This window comes from Bos grunniens, chromosome 7 (assembly GCF_055505025.1).
Source record: "Bos grunniens cultivar Pamir isolate PY7600 chromosome 7, Bosgru_T2T1.0, whole genome shotgun sequence".
Taxonomy (NCBI): Eukaryota; Metazoa; Chordata; class Mammalia; order Artiodactyla; family Bovidae; genus Bos; species Bos grunniens.
Window position 1 is genome coordinate 59,738,080 of NC_141171.1, and position 22,506 is coordinate 59,760,585.

At 36.8% G+C, this 22,506-nt stretch overlaps 1 protein-coding gene across 42 annotated transcripts in view; it reads left to right on the plus strand.

Annotated features, from left to right (window-relative positions):
* The window catches only part of FBXO38 (F-box protein 38), a 65,103-nt gene that overhangs the window by 2,881 nt on the left and 39,716 nt on the right, over positions 1–22,506 (plus strand). For 14 of the 42 annotated variants that reach the window (XR_015167663.1, XR_015167664.1, XR_015167665.1 and 11 more), the window contains exons 2-9: positions 5,538–5,728; positions 9,786–9,919; positions 12,433–12,596; positions 12,799–12,964; positions 15,535–15,672; positions 16,830–16,967; positions 19,858–19,951; positions 20,888–21,018. Coding sequence is in view for 33 of the 42 variants with exons in the window: in XM_086412278.1 (XP_086268404.1) it covers positions 5,601–5,728; positions 9,786–9,919; positions 12,433–12,596; positions 12,799–12,964; positions 15,535–15,672; positions 16,830–16,967; positions 19,858–19,951; positions 20,888–21,018 (1,093 nt within the window). In the remaining 9 variants the exon portion in view is untranslated. Of the gene's footprint in view, positions 1–1,033; positions 1,240–3,480; positions 3,513–5,537; positions 5,729–9,785; positions 9,920–12,432; positions 12,597–12,798; positions 12,965–15,534; positions 15,673–16,829; positions 16,968–19,857; positions 19,952–20,887; positions 21,019–22,506 lie in introns of those variants that run through there. The other 28 variants (XM_086412279.1, XM_086412288.1, XM_086412284.1 and 25 more) reach the window with 7 other exon arrangements.

Sequence of the window (22,506 nt, forward strand, 5' to 3'; positions counted from 1 at the left end):
TGTACTTGGATCACTAGAACAAAAACGACGCTTCCTTCGGCTAAAGTCTGCTACACAGCTTTTACAGGATGACTGTAGAGACCCAGGGCTTCTGTAGGCTATTGTGTAGGAATCAAATTAGATGGACCACGGGCTCTAATTTGTGAAGGAGGGTGTGGTCAGCAGTTTTATCACAGCATCAAGAAGTGCGTCTCCAAGCACTGGGGCATAGTTCTGGAATGCGGCAGGCAGCTGAGGTGCAGAGGACTGCCTTGATGACAGGTTTTACAGTGTAGGCTGAAAAATCTGAATCCCAGCATAAACTCTGACGCTTAATATATGCCCTTGGAAAGTGACTTATACCCGCTGGTTCTGTTTGTCCATCTAAAAATTGAGGAACCAAGTTTGGATAGCATCCTGTTAAAGAGCTTGCGTGTCGCTGTGAAGCCCCTGAAAGTATTTGAGTCTCAAAGTGTTTTGTTTTTTTCTTTGGGGGATGTACAACTGTTGTCATAGTCCCGAATGGGTTTATGATCCACAAAAAATTAAGAACTGTGTGACTAATCTCTGAGGGACCCTTCACCTTTTAACTTTCCTTGAAAATGAGTTTTGTCATTCGGAATGACATTTCTTAGAGGTTTAGAGTCTTAGCCTCCAGAACTTGTGTGCGTGTGCTCAGTTGTGACTGACTCTTCCACCTAGGGGTGCATGCGACCCCATGGACTGCAGCCTGCCAGACTCCTCTGTCCATGGGATTTTCCAGGCAAGAATACAAGAGCGGGTTGCCATTTCCTACTCCGGGGATCTTCCCGGCCCACAGATCAAACCCGAATCTCTTGTGTCTCCTGCATTAGCAGGTAGATTCTTTACCACTGTGCCACCTGGGAATCCTCCCCAAATAACACCTGTTGCTGCAAATAATAGTCTCTATATATTTGTACTCGTTATTTATACTCACCTTTTCTTACCCTCCATAACTCCTCTGCTAAACTTTTCCTATGTGTCATCTTTATCTACTGCTGATAACTGGAATTTCCCTCTTTTCCCCTTTCAGCCTATTGCTGTTTTGGACCGCTCCTACGTTGCTGAGTTTCTCAAGTGACAAGTGGTGATATTTTGGAGAGAAGGGTAGGAGGAAACCAAGACATAGAAGGCTAGTCATCGTAGTTTTCTGCTGTCACCTGCTTTTATCCTTCATTCCACTGAAAGACAAGCAGCAGAGAGAGAGAGTGCACATATAAGAGACTTCATCATCACTAGGTCTCTATGTCTTTCATAGTGTTTTCTTCTCAAACAGGGATACCAGACCCATGTACTCAGTGCTTAGGATTAAATGCTCTCAGCATAGTCTAGTCATGTATTTCACTCAAGTGATGATGAAGCCAGCTTCAGTTGAAACAGTTGTGTGGGGTGTTTTGGTTGTTGTTGTTTGTTTTCAGTAAAGTTTGAGTGGTGGTGAGGGAAAAGAATTGAGTCTTTGAAGAAGTCTTTAATGTCCTTAAACTGCCAGGAGCACTACTGGGACTGGAGAGGACTTGGCAATTTCCCCTAGGTATGGGTCCTGAGCTTTAAGCCCCTAGGTGGAGGATGGTAGTCTTATCCTTTACCCCAGTGTTCATCTCCACCAGTCCCTTCCCCACTGAAGGTTTGTAGCAGGGGCATCACTACTCCACTTGCTGACAAATAAGTAGCTCTGTGACCAAGTTTTCAATTCTAGACTTGATATGGGAACTATATATACAATTTCACCTAAAGTTTTGTTACAGTCCTACTAACTTAGGATCTTTGGTAGTTAGTGTTAATGCATATTAGGTTAAATGGATCTTTGTGGGCTTGCTGGAGACCTAACCTGACCTTTCTATAATGTATAATGTCATATCTGAGTAAATATTTTTCTGAGTTCTAAACGAGGGAAATTATATAAACTCTGTGATATTTAAGGAGCAGTCTATTTGTTTAAAACTTCAAGTGTATGTTGTGCACTGGAGCTACCAAATCTGATTCACACAAAACCTCAGTATTGCAAAATAAGGAGCGATAAAAAGTGGAATCATAAGATGAGGGTAGCAGATCTACACCACTTAGTAAAAGGAGGATGAAGAGCCAAGAAAGATTTTTACTTAAAGGATGAAGTCAAGAACATGGTATCCATGCATGATTAGAGTTAGCAAAGGTGAGGGTGTAAAGGGTGATCAGATCAGATCAGTCGCTCAGTCGTGTCAGACTCTTTGCAACCCCATGAATCAGCACGCCAGGCCTCCCTGTCCATCACCAACTCCCGGAGTTCACTCAGACTCAACGTCCATCGAGTCAGTGATGCCATCCAGCCATCTCATCCTCTGTCGTCCGCTTCTCCTCCTGCCCCCAATCCCTCCCAGCATCAGAGTCTTTTCCAATGAGTCAAGTCTTCGCATGAGGTGGCCAAAGTACTGGAGTTTCAGCTTTAGCATCATTCCTTCCAAAGAAATCCCAGGGCTGATCTTCAGAATGGACTGGTTGAATCTCCTTGCAGTCCAAGGGACTCTCAAGAGTCTTCTCCAATACCACAGTTCAAAAGCATCAATTCTTCAGTGCTCAGCCTTCTTCACAGTCCAACTCTCACATCCATACATGCAGGTGCTAAATAACATAACTGGAGAATTAATCCATGGTTGGATGGGTCTGTACTGATTAATAGTCTTGTCACCGTGTTTGAATGCCTCAGGGGTAGCTATTTTGTGTTCTTACTGGAGTGTGATTATATTTTTGCCAGGGTTACAGGCTTGTTGCTGAGATCGTTGAGTGCTGTGGTGGCAAATAGAATGCTCATAGGAGCATGAAATGGTTCTTAGCAGCTTTGCTGCTGAACACATATGGAAGAATGGAAAGATGATGGATAGTTACACATTAGATGTATGATTTACTACGAACGAGGACTTGTCATCACCCAGTGGCAGGAGATTGAGATTCTTTTCCTTTTCCTGGCAGAGACATAATCAGTAAAATACTATCCAAGTTGCTATGGGAGAAGCATATGTTAGTGAAGTATTACAGGGACCTCAGAAGAGAAGTTTTAGTAGGAGACGTTTTCTCAGAGAACCTAACGTTTAAACTAGATTTTGAATAATGCCTTTAGAATAATGCCTTTCTAGCAAAAAGAAAAAGAAAGGGGAAGGAAGGACTTTATAGCTGGAGTTAGTGCTTATTAGGAATAAAAGATGAATGTTAAATAAATGCATGAACTGAGATTGGTGTGGCTGGAATGAGCAAGTGGTAAAAAGTGAAAGATGAGATTGGAAAGGTGCTTGATCAGATTGGAAAGACTTTATACTCTGGAAACTAGGATTTCTTGTAGGCTGATTTGGTTTCTGTTTGATCATGTGTATATATTTCTTTAAAAACAAATTCAGTGAACTGTAGCTCATGTACCTACTCTGTAGAATTCCTTCAAGCCATAGTACTAAGTTCATTTTAATATTAATCCATCCACAATTCTAAAAATTTATTTCTTTGGTTTTCCAGGCCATAGCTGATTAGAAGCAGCAAATTAAGAGGTTTGTGTGTGTGCTTGGGTGGAGTGCAGAGAGAAGCAAGCATGCTGACACCTGCCATAATTCACAGTGCATAGCCATTCAGTGAGAGAAGAAGAGACCAGAGCATACACACACATGCACACACAAAAATACAAGAATTCACTTAGCCTTGTAGCTTTCTCCCATTGCTGAAGCAAAGGAACCCCAGGAACTCCATATGGTTCACTAATCCCTGAGAATATATTGCAGAATATCATGTATATTCATATTGATCACTTCAGGTCATCAAGAAAAGGGGATGCTTTTATTGACTCATCTCTGTAAGAAAATGGAAGCACGTGGTCCACTTCAGAAACTTTTGGTATACCAATATAATTAAGAAAAAACACTGGTGCATAAAAGGGAGCAATCCCTGTAAATGAGAGACTGACAGATTTGCAGCAGCAATTCTTTGCATCACTGTAACATGATTAAGTTTAAGCTCTGAACTCTAGAGTTCTCTCACTTTGAGTGCAGCTAATTTTTCAGAATTTTACCAGAGATAATTCATAATACTATTTAAATGACACTATTATTCTTGTCCGGGGGGTTCTATGGACAGAGAAGTCTGGTGGGCTGCAGTCCAGCGGGGTCACAAGAGACCACATGGACGTGACTGAGCACAGCACAGTCAATATTCAGTAATAGAAGAACAGTTCAGTAAATTTTGCTATATATTCACTTTCTATTCAAATTCAGTTACTAAAAAATAGGATTTTAATAGCACAGGAAATTTTTCTCATGTTGAGTGATTATTTTACATGAACAGGTAAGTGAAGTGAAGTTGCTCAGTCGTGTCTGACTCTTTGCGACTCCATGGACGGTAGTCTGCACCAGGCTCCTCCGTCCATGGGATTTTCTAGGCAAGAGTACTGGAGTGGGTTGCCATTTCCTTCTCCAGGGAATCTTCCGACCCAGGGATCGAACCCAGGCCTCCCGCATTGTAGACAGACGCTTTACCGTCTGAGTCACCAGGGAACAAGTAAAACTATATATATATATGAGCTCAACCAGGTTAAAACATGCACAGAAAAAACGATTAGAAGGAAATACACCAGTTGCCTTGAGTGGTGTAACTTTTCTACATCTTTATACTTTTCTGTACTTTACAGACTTTCTATAATGAGCACACAGTAACTTTATAATCAGAAAATAATAAAGATTTTATATATTAAAAAAAAGGACACTTTTCACATAGTTCTCTCTTAACCTAACCTACAAAATAAAACAAACCTCTAGGCGGAAGTTCACTCATCTGACTTTTCTCTTTTCCCCCACTGTGTTCTTCCTCCTTTGTCCCTTGCATCACCTCCTCCTTCCCTCAAACAAACCATACATGCATTTAATACAAAAGTGAATTAACTTCTGCTCCTTAATATTTATGGGAGAGAGAGAGGAGAAGGGTAGTTTTATTCTTCTTCTGAAGTTGCATATAAAATTAAGCAGTTTTTTTGGGGTTTTGTTTTTTGTGGAAAAGGTTATTATTTTTTAATTAAGTTCTTAAAGGGATATGTGACCCGCTGGTGGAATTGGATCCCCTCACTGTTACTGGTGGGAGAATTTAAACAGTGGTTCCAAGTTCATAGAAATAATCTGGGCTGACCCAGGACTAGAATCTAAGAGTCTTCTACTTTCTGCTGTTAAGGGCAATCCTAGAATCATAAGCACCTGTATCTAGTTTAATGATCTTACCTTACACATGTGGAGAAATTGAGTGAATTAGCTAGGAAGCAACAGTACAAATAGAATTCAAGACTCCCTACTCTTTGGATTTTTGCTCATTCTAAATAATTAGTTTTTAACCTTTACTTCTCTTCAGAAAAAAAGATACTCTGTGCCTTTTGTGTAATATTTTTGTTAATTTGAATGTAGCCTGTATCATTGTAATAGCACCACTGTCGTGTGTCTGTATTCTAGAATAGACATTGTTTTATCTGTGTTTTATAAGGATAATTTCTGTCTGGGTTTGGCATGTTTTAGTCTCCTCTAATCACTGGTTGCTTTCAGGTGCTTTGAAATCAAGTAACCAAGAGGGGAGATTTGCTCTTTGATCCTGGAGATAACACAGCAATGGGTCCACGAAAGAAAAGTGTTAAAACGTGTCTCGTGAATAATGAAATTCCTGAGGAAGCAGTATCCGATGAAACAAAGGACTATATGAATCAACTTTCACATGAAGTGCTTTGCCATATTTTTAGGTAAGGTTTTGTTTGGTTGATTTTCACCTACCTGGAATTTATAGGTAGAAGCAAATCCTAGAGCTGTCTGTCCAGTATGGTAGTCACTACCTACATGTGGTGTTTAAATTACAGATCTGGTGTGGCTAGTGGCTACTGTATAGGATGGCACAGACAGTGAAGAACGTTCCTTTGTTGCAGAAAGTTCTGTTGGGCAGAAATTATCTAGATGGTTAACATTCCAGGCTTCTTAGAATTCCTATTGACTGATAGACTTGTTGACTTTTATTATTACAGTACCATTTGTGTACAGCATAAGACAGTGTTTCTGACTTTTTGATTACAGTCCACAGTAAGAAACAACATTTTGCTCAGTGTGCACATATATGTAAGTAAATGGAAAAAAAAGTTTTGTGAAATAATAACCACTATATGCAGTGTACACATTAAGATTGTTTTGACAAATTTTTTTCCAAACCTTTTTTAAAAATTATATTTTTATCTAAACTGTACTTAACAACTGTTACAAAAACCAGAAACAAATCCAAAAAGACAACCAAAAAACTCTGTCATCATAATTTCTCCTGCTCTGTTCTTCTTAACATATTTTGTCTCTGGAATGAGAGACCAAAGTTTGACTCTTGAGTCTCATTTGCTAGCTGTGGACCAATGATAGATATAAAGATGTTATTATGAGGATTCAGTGAGATAATTATTTTTTTTAATTTGTTTATTTTTTAATTGAAGGATAATTGCTTTACAGAATTTTGTTTTCTGTCAAACATCAACATGAATCAGCCGTGGATATATGTATGTCCCCTCTCTCTTGAACCTCCGTCCCATCTGAGATAATTTTTTAAAGCACTTTATACACTGCATGACACAAATACTTGGCAAATGTTAGTGATTATGACTGTGTTGTTCCTTTTTTTCATATTACTACATGGCCTTTATCATTTCAGTCACTGCTTTCTATTCTACTATGATATAATTACCTTTATTCTTATATTTCATCTGGATTACTTCTAATTTTTCTCTTAAATAATGCAATTAACTTCTCTAAACATTTGAATTTTCGATTATTTTAGATTATTTACTTAGGGGAAATTTCCACATATGAAATTCCTAGAAAGGTTTTCAATTTATAAAAAATTATTAAATATTTGCAGATTATATAAAATAGTGATAGAGTTACTTTGGGGAACCATTAGGCACTTTATTTTTTTTTTTCAGTATAAATTTGCCTCAGTCTTTGTCTTCTGCAGTTTGTTATTCTGTCAGTGTAGTTTTTGTTCAGTTCTGTCTGGTAATAGAAGGCCCAATTAATAAACCTTTAAAAAAAAAAAAGAAAATAGCAAGATGATACTAAAGTTAATCTGGCAGGAAAAATCCTGTAGCCAAAATTTTCCAGAAATAGCCTGACCCTGACAGATGTTCAAATGTATTCTAAATTATAAAATAATTAAAGATTTGGTATGGGAGAAGATAGCCAGCCAGTTGGGTAAAACAGACTCCATATATGGGCTCCATATGTGGATTCAAATATATGTGGGGATCCAGTTTATGACAGACTAGGTATTCACGTCAGTGAAGAAAAGCTGAGTGGATTATTCAGTGATGATGTCACAGCCTAAAAACTATTTGAAGAAAATAATAAAACATGTTCTTATCTCTCTGACAACTGTATTCTTTTTTAAAAAATTAATTTATTTATTTTAATTGGAAGCTAATTACTTTACAATATTGTGGTTTTTGCTATACATTGACATGAATCAGCCATGGGTGTACGTGCTGACAACTGTATTCTAAATGTTTCACTGAATTAAACAATGAAACTATTAAAATTCTAGAGGAGAGCATAGGTAAATAGGGATTTGTGTTTGTTGTTTGTTGACTAATGGTAGGACATATTATGAACAAATTTGATCATATTTTAAATTGATAGTGGATTCGATTTTAAAGTTCAAACACAAAATGGCAGTAGAAGGAGTGGAATCAAGGATGTACCCTAGTTATTTGATCATATTATAAATTGATAGTGGATTTGATTTTGCAGTTCAAACAGGATATGGCAGTAGAAGGAGTGGAATCAAGTAGAAGGATGTACCCTAGTTTTTATGAAAAAAACATGCAGCAGATTGGCAGAATGTAGTGATAACTGTGAACTAAGCTGAGTGCTTGAATTTGGTCTGAGATGTTTATTCTAAAAATAAACATTTATTTTTTTAGGCTTCTAAAGTTTTTATTTGAAGATTCTTTTTGTAGCCCTGTACTAACTGTTTAGTATATTTTCATGAAATAAGAAAAAACTATGGTTTCCTTAAAAGAAACCCAATCTTTGCTGTACCTGCCATGTTAAACACATCTTTTCTAAAACATGTTTGATCCGTCTTTTGAACTCCAGCTTTTTAACCATGTATCTGTGGAGTAAAAATACATTGTTTATCTAATCTTCATAAAATTGCTAATGTTTCTATTTCAAGGGAGTGTAATATTAAATAATATTAACTAAGGCAAATACTTTGGGTAAAAATTAGTGATATGGGGGAAGATTTTAGTGGCAAAAGTTGATTTAGAAAACAAATTCAATTTTTCATTGTTTATAAAATGCATGGTAATGTAGTTTCTGAAAATTATTTGCATATCTGAGAAATAGAAACTGTAGATTAAGTTGGCAATAATTTTTTTTTGGTAGAAAATTTGACTTTATTTTATTCGCTTTATTTAAATAGTTACAAAGGAGAAAGCAAAGGGGCCAGGTATAGGTGGGGGGAAATAGAGCAGAGAAATATTCAGCAGGCATACTTGGATTTTCCTTTAGAATTAGCTTAATTTTTAGGAAATAGATGTACCTGTTGACATCCATGCTCTTCCACTCTCTTATCTAACTGTTGACATTTTTTTCTGGTTAGCTTTTTGATGAATTTCACTACTTGTAAAGTGGAATAATGGTAGCACCTAGTATATCAATGAGAGTTTTAGCAGAAAGCAAGGTATACTTGGCTGGAATTTGAAGATAATGAAGGAATCATTCAGAGAAGTGTAGGTAGGGTTAAGGGAACACGTAAGAGATGTTAAAGGATTCATTCAGCTAGGGGATTAACAATAGCATAAAGCTTTTGCCCTGCCTTCCACTGGCCAGTCAATTCATAAAGGGATGGGTGGGGGGCTGGGGAACACGGCAGAACAGAGAAGGGAAGAAAAAGGATTGCGGGAGGGCTGTGTTGCAAACAGGAAAAGAACGTAGCTTGCAAAGTTGTGAAATGAAACAGTGGCTATAGTACAGTGTCTGTGATGCAACACCAGGTCAATAAAGAGGAGCTTTGCCTTTTTTCTTTTCCCTTAAATTAACCTGGGTCTGTTGAGAAAGAGACATGAGATTTTTCTGATCTTTCAAAATATATAATATACTCATATTACTGGAAACAGAACAAAAGTAGAGGTTAGTTGAAAAGTTTCATGAAGGAACCAGATAACAGGGGAGGTTGGAAAAAGAAAATTGTAATTCAGATGAGTTTATGCTTATGCAGTACTTAAAGAATATGGGATTAAAAGGTAAAAGATCTAGGGAAAAAGGTACACTGTAAACTTAGTATACAGATCTGTTGATGAAGAAGATAGTAGAGATTCTTTGAGGTGGTGAACGGGAGCAGAAAGGAATATTTTTAGCCACGTTAGGAAATGGATTCTATAAAACTATAAAATAATATAGGTTAGGTTTAAATTAATCATTTCTCTCTAATCTTTTTAATATTCCCATATCACCATACCTTGAAATGTACTGACTTTTTTTTTTCCTTTTAGATTTTCTTTGTTCTTATAAGGAGAAAGGCAGGATTTATACAATGCTATATGGAGGGAGCTCAACAGTTTTTTTGTATGCTTAAGTATTTGCTAATTTTTTTCTTTTTTTTTTTTTTTTCAGTAAAATCCTATGTATTTAATCTTAAAACCTGGTAAATATTCCTAGGGTTGTATTTTACTTGAGGCAGGAGAATGGAGGAAGGAAGAAAATAGCCTGTCAGTTAGATGAAGTAATTACCCACTTGATAAATCCAGGTTTCTTTCTCTTACAAAGGTACCTCCCCCTGCAGGATATCATGTGTATGGAGTGTCTTTCCCGGAAGCTAAAGGAAGCAGTCACCCTGTATCTGAGAGTTGTGAGGGTTGTAGATCTCTGTGCAGGGCGATGGTGGGAATACATGCCAAGTGGTAAGTAAATTTAGCCTGTAATGTACAGTGAGTGGAGCCCCACTGGAAACTAATAATAGTGTTCATATCAAAAGTTACTTGTTGCTTTGGGATAGTCTAACACTTTTAGAAGGTCTATATTAGGTCTTGGAATTTTCTCAAATTATGCCTTGGCCTTGCACGTGAAGAACTCAAAAAAGTTAGTAGCCTAACCATAAAAAATGGACCTCAGGTAAAGAGACCACTGGAAAAAGTCAATGACTTTAGTTAAGCGGAGCACACCTAAAAGGGAAGAATTAATATTAAGAGCTAATCAGGCTTCTTTTCAGTTAACAGCGGTCCTTTAAGTACTCCACTTTAATGCTTAGCAATTTTGAATGTCTTTTTAAACTACCTTTGATCAACAATATTCATATCTTGATATTTTGAAAATGTGCTAAAGCCATGGTGCTGGGCAAATTGGAGTGGTGGGGAGCTTAATAGAAGTGAAGGGCTGAGGAGATTATTGTCTTGCTCTGTTCTGTTATGAGGAACAGAACAGACTGCCTCTGAAATACTGAGATGTTGTTCAGTTTGGGTTGCTACAAGGCCTTTTAAGAGTTCATCAGTCAACTGATAATTTTGTCACTTGATCAGAGTTATCACTATATCTTTTTCTGAAGAACACTGCAAAGACTTGGTGTGATGTTTATCTTCAGATACTTTAAAGAAGCTCTTGTAAGGGAAGAGGATTTATCATATTGCAGAGATAGAGAAAAGAAAAAATTAGGGGCAATGTGAAAAGGGCTGTTATTTGTTTTATTATTTTGCTTTAACAGAGGTTAGGCCAGTAGGATGGAGAAGGAAATGGCAACCCACTCCAGTGTTCTTGCCTGGAGAATCCCAGGGACGGGGGAGCCTGGTGGGCTGCTGTCTATGGGGTCACACAGAGTCGGACACGACTGAAGTGACTTAGCAGCAGCAGCAGCAGGCCAATAGGAATTGTGGAGATGGGGTTAATGCACTAAAGAGACAGGATAGCAGAGCTCCCATGTGGTGCCGTCTTCCAATGAAAATCTCTGCCCCTTATCAAACTAGAGAAGAATGTGTTTTTACATTGCTGGCTTCTTTTAGACTGTGATAAATACCTGTGAGCCCAAGGCTTCCCATCAGTGTAACAAATGTAAAAAAGTGAAATCAAAAGTCTCTAGCCTAAAATAAGATCTCACTAACCCTGCTTTGCTAGTGCCACTTGGGTCTAGTCTCTGGAGTTTATACCCTGATTCTCTATATAATAATACTAAATAAGGTTTTTATAAAGCATTTTATGGTTTACCTATGTGATATTCTTGGACTCTCCCACCAAATGTGTAAATGTGGAACTTTACCCATTCTTGGGTGGGAGGCAATGTGTAATACACAACAAAAGAGGATGGCCATTGGCAAAGGTAATTTCATTTTTCATATTTTTTAATGGGGTGATAAACTTTTTTATTGGGTTGTGAGAGTAGATATGTGAAATGATTAACACATTGAATGGCTTAATCAGTAGAGTTACTATACAGAACAATAATGAGGACTATTGTTATAATTAGAGAGACCAGGTAATCTCTGAGGTCTCTTCTTAATCTTCATTATTTGTAAATTTGGAGTTTACACAACATCTTGACTAGCCCTGTACAACTAGAACAACTTTTGAAAACTGTAGTAAGACTTAATGGTTTGGAACTTTTATTCTTGAAAATTATTATTTTTATTTATTATTAGTGAATAAACAGTTGCCTTACTGATGGCCTCCATTAAAAACAAAAATTAAGATACTTATCTCTTTACTTACCAGGCACTAGCAGCTCGTACTATGGAAGTATTTCTCTCTTCCCAATCTGGTGGATTCCCACAATGGCGCACAACTGGCCTTTGAGATAGTTTTCTGTCAGCTCAGCATCCTCATAGTTTGGATCGCTTATGTTCTCTTAGCTAATTTGCATCTGTCTTGTTCAAAAGAATGAATTGTCTAAAATATCCTGGGAATGATGTTAAACACAGGATAGAGCAATTGTCGTGACATGGGTACCTAAGAGAACCCAGTTTGAGAGGGGATTTCAGTTAGAACTGTGAGCTTCCTGAAAATGGGGATCCTGTCTGTCTTATTTTTTGGTTGTGTGCTCTGTAGAGCATAAAGGTTTTATGGACCAGAAAGTGCCTTTGGGGAAGGAGAGTGGTGGTCAGGTAGGTTGTCCTTCGTCACCACCAGGTCCAAGTCATCTGTGTTGAAAGTATGGTGTTCCTAGTTGAAGATGTCTGTTCTTTAAAAGCAGCAGCAGCAACAACAACAAGAAAATAAAAAGCCTCAACTGTGAAGTATCAACTCAAAATAGGTGGTGTTTCTAATATATTTTCTGTTCCTAAGGGAAATATTTTCTGTTTAACTGTTTGTTCAGCTGTAATGTTAGCCTTATGAAAATTTAAAAAGGAAATCTTTTTGTTGTTGTTAACATTTGATAAAAATTACAAGTGGCGATAAACTTGGCTCTAAATAGTTGTGAACTTCTTAGGCTTCACAGATTCCAGTTTTCTGACACTACTAAAGAAGATGCCAGATGTCGAACAGCTATATGGCCTTCACCCTCGATACCTTGAGAGGCGAAGGGTACGGGGCCATGAGGCTTTTAGCATTCCAGGAGTTCTGGAAGCTTTGCAGGCATGCCCAAACTTAGTGGTGAGTGCACTTGGTTGAACATTTGACATCAACTGATGAATGAAGCACTAAATTAAAAGAATGGTAGAACATGTTCATGCAAATTTCATTCATAACGAACTTTTAAGTTCCACTCCATACTTAGGATCTTATGATATAGAAATAGAAGCTTTGGATGCTAAATAAAAGCCTTTCTTATGCTTGCTTTGGCATTATTTTGTAGGGTGTGGAAACTTCTCACTTGGAATTAGTAGAATCCATTTGGACATACATGCCACATGTTCATATTTTGGGGAAATTTCGTAACCGTAATGGAGCATTTCCAATTCCTCCTGAAAATAAACTGAAAATTCCTATAGGAGCCAAAATTCAAACTTTACATTTAGTTGGTGAGTACATGTTTCTTGGGTTGCTTGTGACTCCTTTAAATGCCATACAGCTGAATATTAGTGGAAAGGGAATAATGGGGATTTTAGAAATAGCTTGGTGATTGCTGATGGCAACCGAGAGGGGTAGGATGGGGTGGGTGGTGGGAGGGAGGTTCAAGAGGGAGGGGACATATGTATACCTATGGCTGATTCATGTTGATGTGTGGCAGAAACAATATTGTAAAGCAGTTATCCTCCAATTAAATTTTTCTTTAATTTTTAATTAAATATTTTTATTTTAAAGTACATATATGAAAAAGAAAAAGAAATGCTTGTGAGACTTGCATAAAAATTTAGATTTCCCACTAAAGAGCCTTTGGGGCCAGGGGCCTGGTGGGTAGGTAAGAAAACTACTATTTCAGAATCAGTCTATTTTCATTTTAATAGACAGTTTGAGTAGTTTGGAAAGTTGTTGGGCTTTTTGTGTTTTTGATTTTTTGAATGAGCTGGAAGCTTGCCCCTGTTTTCTGATACCCACCCTTTGCTCCTAGTTCTACCCTTTAGAGGAGAGTTTAGAGAATAGTTCTCTAGTACAACTTACTGTGATGATGGAAATGTCCTGTGTTTGTAGTATCACATATGGTACCCACTGTGGCCAGTGAAACAGAAGAACTGAATTTTTTAATTTTATTGTAGTGTATCAGATAGCCACATGTAGCTAGTGGCTACTTTATTATCCTCTTCAGTTCTAGAACATGACAGAATAAAAAATCTTAGGTAAAACTCTTAAATTTACTTGTATCTTCTCTAAGCAGAAAACTCCCCCATTTCTTTAACCCAGAGCTTCTGGAAAACTGCCACTTCTCTTTTTCTTTGAGAAATAAGGAGGGAGTGGTCTTTTTCCAAAGATACCTTATTTGCAGTCATCATGGTGTACATTCTTCATCTGAATATTCTCTGAAATTGTATCCCAATAATTTCAAACCTAAGTAAATGATAAGGACAGATATTTTACAAATTTAATTTGTTGTCTTTGGCTTAGATTGCTGAAAGGAATTTCAGGGTGGTTGGGGAGGACTCCTGTTACTATAGTCTGACCTTTAATACTGATTAAGTATTTTATTTAACTTGTACATATTGAGTATCTGCTGTGTTCCAAGCATTCTTCCAGATATTGGGGATGGTCCTGAAGAACTGAATATTTCTGAAACTGGGAAGGGAGAGCAGCAAGAATGATAAAGAGTAGGTCTTAAAAACTATTTAGATGCAGTTATGGGAGACATGCAAAGCTCTCTAGCAGTCCTTCCTTTACAAGATGAATGAGTGGTTCTGATGAAAGACTTGGATATCTAGTTTGAATTTGGATTTTTAGATAATAAAGGAATTCTATAATATCTGAAGTTTATAATATAAGCTCTCTAAAGTCAGAGACTGTGGTTTTATATCTATATTTTCCATGTTTCCAGTTCATTGCAAATATAAATACTTGGTAAATTTTGTTGAAATGCATTAATTCATTTGATTAATTCAACAGTTTAACACTGTGATGGTGATACAAACGTGTATAGTAAATTAATGAACATGCTGGGGAAGACAGGTAATTGTGTCCTTTGTTTATAGAATGGATTTGGGATAAAATGTGAATTGGGCGTAGAATATAACTGTCTTGTCTGGGTCTGTCTCACCCTTGCTGCCCTTGGGTTTCCTAATCAGAACTACCACCATAATGGTAGATGCTAAATATACCTTTGTGAGTTTTGCGTCTTGAGTCTCAGTCTGTACCTTACTTCTGCTTTTCTTCCTTTGGACTAATCACCAGTGAGTCCAGTGTTTACGCATAGTGCAAAGCTAAAGCTATCTATGCTTTTTTGGGTGGACCAGGTTAAGGAGTAATGCTTACAGTAGAATGTGTAGAATTTAGCTTTCAAAGAACCACCGATTTAAGTACTCCCAATTTTGCTTTCTCTAGTTGCTGTTGCTAGCAGGGCTTCTACTGACTCAAGGTTAAAAATTATATTAAACTGATTTTGCCAGCTGTTGCTTTTTAAATGTCATCACTCTGGATCCTTGAATTTCTTTCTGAGAATTTGTCACTTCTTTGCTGTTCCCTAATCTACAGTGTTTAGACTTTGGGGCAAGTTCCTCAAACTGCGTCCTTCCATAAGAATTTTCAAGTTACCCATATTCTCTCTTCTTCCATATCTCTTGACTTATCCTCCTACAGTACATCCCCTTTTCTTTCAGAAATGGTCCTCTGCAAGTATGATTCTTGGTAACTCTTGAAGAGTTACAGAGTTAAGAGAAAAGCTTGTGTGTATAAAATGTTGAAATACTTTATAAATCCCATCTTTCCATTTTCCTTTTCTAAAGAAATTACAAAGTAGTCTGTTTATTGTTTGTTTAAATTGTTCTTTACAAGCCTGTTTTATATAAGCTTATCTTCATAGGAGCTAACTAGGTAATTTGTTCTGATGAAAATATCCAGGAAGGATATATTGTCAACTTGAAAAATAGACTGTTGGACCTGTACACAGCAAACAGTGTTTTAGTGGTTTTCTTGGTTTTTTTCTTTTTGTGTGTATATGCTTTAGGGGTGAATGTTCCTGAAATTCCTTGTATCCCAATGCTAAGGCACCTTTACATGAAGTGGGTAAGACTCACTAAACCACAACCGTTCAAAGATTTTCTTTGCATCAGTTTACGAACTTTTGTCATGAGGAACTGTGCAGGTAAGGGTCTATAATTGTAGTGGAAATATACATGTACCATTCTAAAAATATCCTAAAGCAAACTGCATAGATATGATACATTGTAAGTGAAATTATATTATGCTGTTACTATTTATGTTTGTAACTTACCTTATATAAATGTACTTTTTTTTGTTTTAAAGACAGTAGACATATGATTTATCTTTGACCCTTCACAAAGTGTCAAAAATGTCTCTACATATTTCTTATGGACACTTTTTATATAGGTTTGTTTTAATAAATTGTTGTATATTTTCTTTGTCTCTGGTCTCTTGATCTTTTTGCATGTAAATGTTGTCTGACTTAATATACCTTAAAGTATAAAACATTGCTTTTATGATACTACATTTTTGTTTCAAAACCTTAAGTATTTCTTCTGTCCTAGTGTGTCAAGTGGGAACTGTTCTGCTTCAGAGTTCATAACAATCAGAGCTGTTCTTGATACCTTATTTCAGAGTCCTTTCCAAAGTACCCCTTTTATTGTCAGGCTTGCCTACTCACTGTTCCCAAACAGCCATACCAGCTCTCACCTGAGTGTCTTCTTATTCTTGTTTTCTTGTCCTGAGGTTTAACACTTCCTTCCTCCTCTTTACTTGTATGCATCTTTTATGCAAGTTTTGCCTCATCAACTTACTTCCTTCTCTTTTTTATGTAGTACACCAGATTTGATTTTTGTTCTTGATATGTTCTGCCTTTTTATCTTTTTATCATTATTCATGTTTTATGTCCATGTCAGTTACAAACTCTTTGATGGATAGGCTCCTATCTTGTGATCTTCCATAACACCTAATATAATACTGGTCACATAGAGAGATGTTTAAGTCATTGAGCTATTTATTTTAATGAAAGATCAAATTTTCAACTTGCCTTTTCCCCCCTCAGTTATTTTCAGCTCAAAACTATTGAGATTCCAGGGAATTTAAAAAAATACTATATCTCCAATGTTACTGAAAAATCCATATGCTGAATCAGTATGTGGTTGACTTACTAATGGTTTTGTTTCCAATGATAAATTGTAGAGAGCCAGCCACTCAGCTATCATTTTCAGACATAGAATTTATAAGTTATTCATTTCTGTTGCTGATTTGAAAAATCATCTTGGCAATTTACATTGTTCCATTGAAATTGTTTTTCTTCAGGACCCACAAACTCCTTGAAATATGTCCCTTTAGTAACAGGCCTAGCCTCTGCCCGCAACTTGGAACATTTAGAAATGGTTCGAGTTCCTTTCCTTGGAGGTCTTATTCAGCATGTAGTTGAAGACAGTTGGAGATCAGGTATTCATTTTCCTTTAGTTACTAAATATTTTAAAAATCTGTTAAAAAAATTATTAAGCTTTTATTTAGCTTTTCTACAGAGTCTTTATAAAAGAAATGCTTGTTAGTAATTTTACTTTCTATCTGGTATATTTGATGAAGAATAAGTAACTATGAGTGTGGCTAGTATTCATTTCCTTTTTATGCAGTGTTAAACCTTCTCAAAATGATAAGTCATATTTTCTGGCTTGTTAATACTTATCAGTTAGTTAATGATTCATGGTATATTTGAAATCTTTCTGAGAAATGTTAACAGAAATATCCTAGTGTCTATTGCTGAGAAGAGATATTTTTTGACTTAGACAAATTAGGTCTACAAAAGAACTCAGGCATTAGAAATGTTAACCTAATGTTTGTCTGATACTTTATAGTATATAAAATGTTTTAAAGTTTGTCAGTTGGATACTAGATCACCCATACCCATCAGATGATGGCTTTTAAAAGAAAAAAAGATTTTACTGCCTAGCACCCATAATTATATTTTAAATGATCATGTGTAAGTAGAATGTGCTCCATGTAAACTATCTCCTCATTGTAAGAAAAAGACCAAGAAGTATAGTTATATAGATAATTAATAGTTGGGAACAGAAAATGTAACCTTGAATGTCCAAAATGTAAATGGAAAATCATAGAGTATCATTGGTAACAAATAGATGTTATCATTAATACTGTTAAAATGAGTAAGCAGTGCATTTTTAACATTTTGTCAGTTAATCAAGTCTGGTGCAAGTGTAGTTCATTACATTTTGTGAAGGGAATGGAGACTCCCTCAAAATGAACAGCGCAATTTTTACTCCATGTCTATAGCTAACAAGATTAAAGTCAGAAAGGAAAAGAAGACCACAGTGGAATCGTTCATTAGAAGACCTAGAGAGAGGTGCCAAAAGCCAAGAATTTGCATAAACGGCCTAAAAGAGCAACAGAGACTCTTCTTCCCTAATAAGTGTTTAAGAACAACTCTAATTTTACTTAAGGAGCCAGAATATCTCACACAATAGTTAATTTCAGAAAAATCATAGATCCAAATATAAAAAATAAACTTTTTAAAGGAAAAGTTTGGAGAATGTTTTCTTTAACATTGTTGGGCAGAGATTCGTACATCAAAAAGCATTTACCATAAAGAAAAAAATTGGTAAACTGTGCTAAATTAAAGAGTTTTTTTTGTTGTTCATCAAAAGGCATAAGTGAGAGCTTGAGTAAAAAAGTCAAGCTACAGACTGGGAGAAGCTATTTGCAGTACAGCTATCAGATAAATATTTAGAATACAAAGTAATGCTCAAAATTCTCTAAGCCAGACTTCAACAATATGTGATCCGTGAATGTTGTTCAATCTTCCAGATGTTCAATCTGGTTTTAGAAAAGGCAAAGGAACCAGAGATCAAATTGCCAACATCCCCTTGATCATTGAAAAAGCAAGGGAGTTCCAGAAAAACATCTATTTCTGCTTTACTGACTATGCCAAAACCTTTGACTGTATGGATCACAATAAACTGGAAAATTCTGACAGAGATGGGAATACCAGACTACCTGACCTGCCTCTTGAGAAATCTGTATACAGGTCAGGAAGCAACAGTTAGAACTAGACATGGAACAATAGACTGGTTCCAAATAGGAAAAGGAGTACGTCAAGGCTGTATATTGTCAGCCTGCTTTATTTAACTTATACGCAGAATACATCATGAGAAATACTGGGCTGGCTGAAGCACAAGCTGGAATCAAGATTGCCGGGAGAAATATCAATAACCTCAGATATGCAGATGACACCCCCCCTTATGGCAGAAAGTGAAGAAAAACTAAAGAGCCTCTTGATGAAAGTGAAAGAGGAGTGTAAAGAAGTTGCTTTAAAGCTCAACATTCAGAAAACTAAGATTATGGCATCCAGTCCATCACTTCATGGGAAAGAGATGGGGAAACAGTGGCTGACTTTATTTTTCAGGCTCCAAAATCACTGCAGATGGTAACTACAGCCATGAAATTGAAAAACACTTGCTCCTTGTAAGAAAAGTTATGACCAACCTAGACAACGTATTAAAAAGCAGAGACATTACTGTGCCAACAAAGGTCCGTCTAGTCAAAGCTATGGTTTTTTCCAGTAGTCATGTATGGATGTGAGAGTTAGACTGTAAAGAAAGTTGAGCACTGAAGAATTGATGCTTTTGAACTGTGGTGTTGGAGAAGACTCTTGAGAGTCCCTTGGACTGCAAGGAGATCCAACCAGTCCATTCTGAAGGAGATCAGCCCTGGGATTTCTTTGAAAGGAATGATGCTAAAGCTGAAACTCCAGTAATTGGCCACCTCATGCGAAGAGTTGACTCATTTGAAAAGACCCTGATGCTGGGAAAGATTGAAGGCGGGAGAAGGGGATGACAGAGGATGAGATGGTTGGATGGCATCGCCAACTCAATGGACATGAGTTTGAGTAAACTCTGGGAATTGGTGATGGACAGGGAGGCCTGGTGTGCTACCGTCCAGGGGATCGCAAAGAGTTGCACACAACTGAACAACTGAACTGAACTGAAAGAATTTAAAATACATATATTCTAATTTATGTATTTAGAATACAAAAAGAACTAATACTAGTGAGAAAAAGTCAGAAACAAGAGGAAAAATAGGAAAAAATTTTGAGTAGAAAAGATCTTAATGAAAGAGGATATCTGAACGGCCAGCAAACATGAAAATATGGTAAATTTCACTGATCGTAGAGAAATGAAAATTAAAACCACAGTGTTATATACAAGCACTAAAATGATTATACCTAAACAGTTATCACTGAAAGTGTATATAAATGCTTTACTGAAAGTGCTATGGTCAAATGGGATAATCGTTTTTGTTCCTCTTTTCCTTTAACTAGGTGGTTTCCGAAATTTGCACACTATTGTTTTGGGAGCTTGTAAAAATGCACTTGAAGTAGATCTTGGTTACCTCATCATCACTGCTGCCCGTAGGTATGTTTTCTCTTCACATTGGGTCAGAATTATGTTTTTATCTGTGCTATAAAAATTGGCAGAATATGTATATGACGTTTGATCATGCCTTTTTCAGATTTAAAATACAGAGAAGTTGTTTAAATAGCAGTAGGTTATCATTTAGGGGAAGTCTATACAACTGATGACCAACTGAGCTGCAGTCCAGACCCAGCAAGTGTTAAAATGCGCATGATCTCATCAGAAAAAAGCTGTCAGTTATCTGGAAGTGCCTGAGATTCCAACAGAAGTCAGTACTGATACTTGCTCAGGAGCCATTGTTTCGTCCTCTGGACAGTTTTCTGAATTGTTTTAGTTGGTGATACTTGCTATTTAGAAATCACTGTTTTAAGTCAGCTTTTTCAGCATCCTGACCTTTAACACTTAAATTTTTAACCTATCTTCACATCACTTTATGCCACATTTACTATTTCCTACATATCAAAAGTCTACCTCTGCTTTTACTTTTATAATATTTAAATTGAATTTTAAAAAAGGAAACTTCCTTTCCATCATAGAATATGAAGAGTATAAATAAAACTGTATTTAAGTGAATAGATATTGTTACCTACTATATAGGACTATACTCTGTTAAAAACAGGACTTAATATTCACCTCTAAAAGGTATTGAAGAAATACCAGATTCTTGCCTTGACTTAATCAGGTTCAGGAAAGTACCAAAAAGGATATAAGATTATTATAATTTGTTCTTACTGTGACTTTAGTGTACACATTAGATGTGCCCACACTTTTATAAAATGCTCTTTTAAAGGAAGCATCTCTGATATTTTTTTGTGGAGGAGGCAGTGTTTTTGCATTTGACACTTCAGTACGATAAACTTCTTTCAGAGCGTTACATTAGGAAGAACCTTTTTTGATGGCTTTCATTTTATTCCTTTATGTGTCTCTCATTCGTAGGTTACATGAAGTTCGGATCCAGCCTTCCCTAACCAAAGATGGCGTCTTTTCCGCCCTAAAGATGGCAGAGTTGGAATTCCCCCAGTTTGAAACCCTTCATCTGGGATATGTAGATGAGTTTTTGCTGCAGAGTAAGAATTAGCTCATTTACTGCCCTAAAATTATTGTTGGAAAGTTACCTGACAAAGTAAACCCTAAATTTGGATGTGCCATTATTTTCCTAGACATAAAAATACTTCAAATCTCAGGTGCTCTCACTTCTTGAAAAATTTGAACTTGAAGAGCCAGTGATTTTTTTGTTTTCTACATTGCCTCTGATTTTAGCATATTACAGAAAATGAAGTGATTGTCTACCCCAAAAAAGATCCTTACCTACATTTGATCTTGTCTCCACTTTGCTCCCCAAGTTTCTCTCCCATTCTGCCTCATTGTTTTCACAGGATGTCATCCTTGCTTCTGTTTGCTGAATTTGACCTACCACACTTCTTGAAGCTTTTGCTGGTCCTCTCAGATGAGGTCCCAGCCCCTACCCCTGCTCTTCATTTCTGTAATAAGCCTGCTGGGGGTTCTGGATTTTCTGATAGTGTTAGCATATTTTGGTCAGTATTCATTTAATAATAACTGCTGTTGGAAGGCTTGTTCACACCATTTTCTGGAATGTATTTAAAATTGGGAATTCAATCCTTTGGGTTTGAATGCATGTCAGTTCACTATTCAAACTTTTTCCCACATGACAGTAGTCAGACATGCAAGAACATTTACACCATCAGCATGTTTTTATTTTTGCAAGAATTAGTTTCTTACTCATGTAATTTATAATAAGTCTTTCTTAAACTCTGGGTGTCATACCAGGTGGTGTTTTTTTTTTTTCTTTGGATCTAATTTGCATTGTAAAAGAATGTAAGAAAGCTTTGTTGTTTATGTTGTTCAGTCGCTCAGTCATGGCCAACTCTTTGCAACCCCATGGCGTGCAGCATGCCAGGCTCCTCTGTCCTCCACTGTCTCCTGGAGTTTGGCCAAATTCATGTCCTGGAGTTTTGCTGAAATTCATTGATGCTGTCTAACCATCTGATCCTCTGCTGCCCCCTTCTTTTGCCTCAGTTTTTCCCAGCATCAGGGTCTTTTCCAGTGAGTCGACACTTTGCATCAGGTGGCCAAAATTATTAGAGCTTTAGCATCAGTCCTTTCAGTTACTATTCAGAGTTGATTTTCTTTGGGATTGACTGGTTTGACCTCTTTGTAGTCCAAGGGACTCTCAAGAGTCTACTCCTGCACCACAGTTCAAAAGCATCAGTTCTTCAGTGCTTAGCCTTCTTCATGGTCCACCTCTCATGTCTGTACATGACCACTGGGAAAACCATAGTTTTGACTATATGGACCTTTGTTGGCAAAGTGATGTCTCTGCTTTTGAATACACTCTCTAGGTTTGTCATTGCTTTTCTTCCACGGAGCAAAGATATTTTAATTTTGGGGCTGCAGTCAACATCCACAGTGATTTTGGAGCCCAAGAAAATAAAATCTGTCACTGCTTCCACTTTTTCCCTTTCTATTTGCCATGAAATGATGAGACTAGATGCCATGATCTTAGTTTTTTTAACGTTTGAGTTTGAAGTCAGCTT